Source organism: Schistocerca gregaria, chromosome 1, assembly GCF_023897955.1.
Source record: "Schistocerca gregaria isolate iqSchGreg1 chromosome 1, iqSchGreg1.2, whole genome shotgun sequence".
NCBI lineage: Eukaryota > Metazoa > Arthropoda > Insecta > Orthoptera > Acrididae > Schistocerca > Schistocerca gregaria.
The window spans coordinates 1193479437-1193485436 of record NC_064920.1 but is presented as its reverse complement, the minus strand read 5'-3'; the positions used below and the strand labels follow the sequence as shown (position 1 = coordinate 1193485436).

General features: G+C 37.6%; 1 protein-coding gene across 2 annotated transcripts in view; it reads right to left on the bottom strand.

The window, feature by feature from the left end:
- Nucleotides 1–777: 777 nt before the first annotated feature.
- Nucleotides 778–6000, bottom strand: part of LOC126284570 (heparan-alpha-glucosaminide N-acetyltransferase-like) — a 353817-nt gene continuing 348594 nt past the window's right edge. For both annotated transcript variants that reach the window (XM_049983590.1, XM_049983597.1), the window contains 2 exons: nucleotides 2045–2157; nucleotides 778–1177 (listed from right to left, as the gene is read on the bottom strand). In XM_049983590.1, coding sequence (XP_049839547.1) covers nucleotides 996–1177; nucleotides 2045–2157 — 295 coding nt within the window. In that variant the 3' untranslated portion in view covers nucleotides 778–995. The remainder of the gene's footprint in view (nucleotides 1178–2044; nucleotides 2158–6000) is intronic.

Sequence of the window (6000 nt, the reverse complement as noted above, 5' to 3'; positions counted from 1 at the left end):
TCTCCGTTGGATCTTCTCTATCTCTTCTATAAACCCTATCTGGTACGGATCCCACACCAGTGAGCAGTATTCAAGCAGTGGGCGAACAAGTGTACTGTAATCTACTTCCTTTGTTTTCGGATTGCATTTCCTTAGGATTCTTCCAATGAATCTCAGTCTGGCAGCTGCTTTACTGATGATCAACTTTATATGATCATTCCATTTTAAATCACTCCTAATGCCTACTCCCAGATAATTTATGGAACTAACTGCTTCCAGTTGCTGACCTGCTATATTGTAGCTAAATGATAAAGGATCTTTCTTTCTACGTATTCAAAGCACATTACACTTGTCTACATTGAGATTCAATTGCCATTCCCTGCACCATGCGTCAATTCGTTGCAGATCCTCCTGCATTTCGGTATAATTTTCCATTGTTACAACCTTTCAATATATTGCAGCATCATCTGCAAAAAGTCTCAGTGAACTTCCGATGTCATCCACAAGGTCATTTATATAAATTCTGAATATCAGTGGCCATACGACACTCCACTGTGGCACTCCTGAAATCACTCTTACTTCGGAAGACTTCTCTCGATTGAGAATGACATGCTGTGTTCTGTTATCTAGGAACTCTTCAATCCATGCTATGAATATAAGATTATACCTTCATTCTTTGTCCACATTCATGCAGTTTTTTGTCTGTATTCTAGTACCATAATATGTTTCAGAACTCCAATGTACACCATAAAAGGAGCTTGCAAAAATGGTTAAATTTAAGAAACATTGTAAACAAAATAGAAAAATAATCATTCTTTAATATGATTACAGGTACAATCTGTTCTGTGATATGTAGTATGGCATTGTGGTATACATGTCCATTCACTGTAGTTGTCAGTAGATAAATTGAATTCAAATATTTATGATTAAAAGTAAAAACTGTTCACTTAAAAATGAATATTTACAAATTTTATACATTACAAAAAACAGTCATATTTTCATTTTTGTACATTGAATTATAAAGCCAAAAAGAACTTTATATGATAAAGCCACACAGCTATTATCACCCAAAGGGCTGTTCCCCATATTGATTCTATGAGCAACATGAAATGTGTGTTCATCCTGCCTATTGCCCAGTGCCATGGGAACAAATCATGACCTATTTCATGTCCTACATACATTATGGTGGCATTCATTCCTGTAACAAAGAACAATTAGATTACCACAGTGGAATAGGCAAGAAAAAGACTATTTGATCTACCGATAAACCTCTCAAAAGGTAGTTTTCTTATAAATATTGGGTCATTATCACTTTGGAGACTGTCCAATTAGAAGAAAATTTTAATGTGTTACTAGCATATATGTAACTGAAGTATTTTCAAGAGTAATACCTACTAAAAAAGGGCCAAGCTTCAAGATTTGTTTTTAATATTTACTTCAGTTCTTTGAAAAAGTACAAAATTTTAAATTAATGGTGACAGAAAGTATAATTTTCCTCCTGAGACAAAACCATGAAGTGAGTTATTGTGCAGTTTCTTCTCCTTGAGCTTCCAAAATGTCTTGCTCTCTCAACAAATGTGACATATTTGTAGCAGAATTACAGCAAACTGCAAAACCATATCAGTACATGCACAAAATGATATCAGTGCAAACATGACAGCATCTGTTAAGCTCACAAATGTTTCCTTCAAAATTAATCTAGAAATTGACAACAAAAGGGGGAGAACACAAAATGTCCATATAGTGTTCTGATACAAAATCAGTCCAGTTTTTGAGCAATAGGTGGCTCATGTGTCAACCCCGATTTGGGTTTAGTCTTTTTAACACAAAACTGTGGCCCAAGTTATGCTGGGCGTGGTCTCCAAAGTGTTAATTAACAAGTGTATCTGCACTATTTCCATCTATAAGTTACATATAAAATAATTATACTTTTAGGGAATCAACTGCATGTTTTAATTTCCTTTCCCACTTTTTAAAACTGCCTGAGTGAGTTGCAAGTGCCGCTTCAAAGAAATTAGAAAACAGGCCGCTTGTACACTTCTTCTAAACAAGCATTGAAACTTACCAGGGTAGAAAAATGGGGCTCCACTCCACCAGTGTTTGACATCAATCAGGAAGTAGCAAAAACTCAGCAGGTAGAATGCAAAGCATGATGTCACCAGCACAAAGGACAGTGACCTACAACCAGTAATGTGAAATTGTTAGACACATGTTGGAAGAACCATGACCCTAAGTCATATTCACACACACGAACACACACACACACACACACACACACACACACACACACACACACACACACACACACACACACACACCTACTTTCATCCACAGCCATACTCTGCAGACCACTGTAAAGAGCATGACAGAGGTATGTCCCATTGTACCAGTTATTAGGGTTTTTCCTGTTCCATTAACATATGGGGTGCAGGAAGAATGACTATTTAAATATCTCCTTGTGTGCTGTAATTAGTGTGATCTCGTCCACACGATCCCTATGGAAGCGATATGTAGGGGTTGTTGTATATTCCTAGAGTCACCATTCAAACTTTGTGGGTAAGCTTTCTGTGACCATCCGTGCTGCCCTTCTCTGTATATGTTCAGTGTCCCCTGTTAGTTCTATCTGCTATGGATACTATGGGTAGCTACCCCAGCTCCCTCCTTACCCCCACCCATTCGCCACTCCCATCATGCACTGGTGCTGCTGCTTGCAGTGCGGTTTCAGTTATCTGAGACTTCAGATGTGTGTGCAAGTTGGGTCTGTGTGAGTGTGTGTATGTCTGTCTATTGCTGACAAGGGCCTTAATGGCCAAAAGCTATAATTGTGTGAATCTTTTTGTTGTGCCTATTGCGATTCAGCATTTCCGCTATATGGTGAGTAGCAACCTTCCTTCTCTAATAAAATTATTCTTTTTGTGAAGTTCTCGTTCTCTGCTCATCAAGGCAATGTCTCTTTCCGTGATCTGCAAACTTCAACTCTTAGGTAAGTTTAATCCTGTACGCATGCATTTTTAGATCTTTTGAAAGGATTTCACAGTGAACTTGGTGAAAATTTCAATTGTTGAGCTTGTCAGTGAACCAATTTTCTGGGGCTTATGGTCACACTGCCTTGCACAACAACATTTTCTTGTGTTCAAACAGGACATGGTTGTCCAGTTTTTTTAACATTTTAAACAGAACCTGTGGTCTCAAACTTCCGCATCCACTTTCAAACTGATGATTCGGCTGGAGCAGCATTACATCTAACAAGGGAATGGTCCAATAAGATATGTCGAAACCTACCCTGAAATTTTTTACACAGAAAGGAACAACGAAAGAAATGCATTTTCAAAATTTTAACTGCTAAGAGTCACTGCAAGTATTAAAAAAATAGCTGAAAATTGCCAAATTCATAGTACACCAGGAGTCAGTACAAGTGTGCACCCCCACTGGCACTGTAGCATCTGTGCATGCACAACTGGGCACACACAGACACACACACACAGACACACACACACACACACACACACACACACACACACACACACACACACACAGCCAAGGTCAGCAGTACGTTTGTAAACAAGAAACACAACAAAATCCGATTGTAATTTGTAAAGGACGTTTCAGGTTACCTTCATTGACAGTTTCTCTGACACTACAGTAAACAGTTATTATTATCTCGAATTAGCCACTCAAGTAACACCTATTACAAATTATCTGTTGATTTTTGCAGTATTGGTAAGTATTGACAAAAAGGTGAATTAATATTTATTGCACTTTTGTAAGGCATGTGTGCTTATAGTGCCTTTTTTTTTCTTCCAGATTCACAGTAATGTGTAATTAAATTAATGTCCCCAGTTTAGCAATGATGAACTATGAAGCACATGGTTTCCAGCTGAAATTACTTACTTCTCCTGAGGACATAAATATGTGCCATTTGTTAGTTGATTCCCTTGACATTCATTCGATTGATATCGGCATTTCATTTGAAATTCTGGATATGTTATAAGAAATAGGAAATAACTGTGATGATTCCAGGAATTATGGTTTGGATGACATCAGTTGTGCCAGTAACAGTTCTGAAGAAGAATACCTTCCAAGCCTAAACAAAACATGTATTGCAACAGCTTTCAGTGACAAAGAAAATGCAGTGAAATATTGGTTAAACGAAGGAGGGGAAGTTACACAGTGTGCAAAGGCATTTTTGTTTCACAAAATTAGAGTGTGAACTGTACAAATGGAAGAATGAATTACATGAAGTAAGAAATATATGCCAAATGGAAACCCGAAACCATCTGAATGAAAAACCGTTCGAAAGATTTAGAACTGCTTGAGAGGCTATGCACCGTTACCAATGGAGATCTATGAGACTGGGCCCTCCAAATTGCATCTGACATGAACACTGCTAATTTCCAGGCTTCATTGACCTGGCTATGCAGATTTGAGAAATCATGCAGAATAGGAAATCACAAAATTACCAAGTTTACACCGCAAAAACATGTAGAGGAGCTGCCAGTGATAGACAATGCTATAGAGAAATCCATAGCTGATGTAAAGACGAAACTTGCTGTTATCCCTGCAACTGCTATTTATAATGCTGATCAGTCAGGTTTTGTGAAAGAACTACATGCACACCGCACTTTAGCATTTCAGGGTGAGAACAAGATGAAGTATGTTGCCCAATCAATGAATGCAATGACACATGCACATACAACAATGCCAGTGTTATGTATGAGTGGCTTACTGTTTCCAAAGCTGTATATCTGTCTTCAAGAACCACAAGGCAAATTAGAATCAAAAATAAAAAATGGACTGTTTAGTTGCAAAAATTTCATAATCAATGTAACAAAATCTGGTAAAATGGGAAAGAATAATTTTCAACATTTCATTAAAAATGTAGTTCTACCAGATCCAGATACTAATTCATTGCTTTTGTCAGATTCACATTCTGGACACGACAATGCATCTGTTTTTGTGGAGGATGACAAAAAATCTGTAGATGTAATGTGGATTCCACCTGGAACTACTAGTGCGATTCAATCTCTTGATAAAGAATTGTTTTGAGAGTGGAAAGCATTTTTCAGGAAATTTTCGATACCTATCTCTCATTTCAGGTTTATCAGCAGAACAGTATTCTTAAACTGCAGTCATTTGTGCATTACCAACTTTCTTCACCACCTTTACAAATTTGATCAAGTGTTCCTGGTATGTAGTTCAATATGCAGAACAATGGACGGGACAATTTCTAACTCCATCCCAGTTCTGTCTAAGTAAGACTAGTGGTTACTGCAAAGTGCCTGACTACATCAATTTTTCGTTTGTCCGGTGTGCCTGGTGCAAGAAAAATGTTTGTTTTTGTCATTCAATAGACACTTCGCATTTTTTGATGACCAGGGGAAATAAACAAAGAACTGTTTGAATTATAGTCAAATGTACAACATTCAAACGTTATTATAAGGAATGGCCCACAGGGATTGTTATAAAATGTGGTACTGCAAGACACATTTTGTTTCAACACATTACAAGTCATCATTGATGGAAGTCATCTGTGACATCAAACACTTGCATGATTTTATTTTATCTGCTAGCCTTTTTTTATCAGAATTATATGTGCAAGAACTGAACTGTCAATGTGAAGTTATTCAAAAGAATGTTTGTATAATTTAAGCCAGGTTTTCGCCAGAACAAACAAGCATAAGCAAAAGAGAATTCTATCTGGTGTACATGGTAGGCCTCTTACAGGTCTTTCAACTGGATGCCACTGCAGTATATGGTCAACATTCTTTGTTGCAACAGGCTTCCATGGACTCCATGTAATTATTGGAACAATCTTGTGTCCCTAACCCTCCCCAGTTACCTAATCAGAAAATGGAGACCTGCAGTTTAATGTGGAGTCTAAGCCACAAGTCTTTTGTGGTCACTCCAACATCTGTGAGAAGTGAATGCTCCGTTAAAAATCATAGTGAAAACATTGTGGTCTGAGTGGGATTTGATCCCGCACTCTCTGGATCACAGAGTACGTGATTTGCCATTGGACCA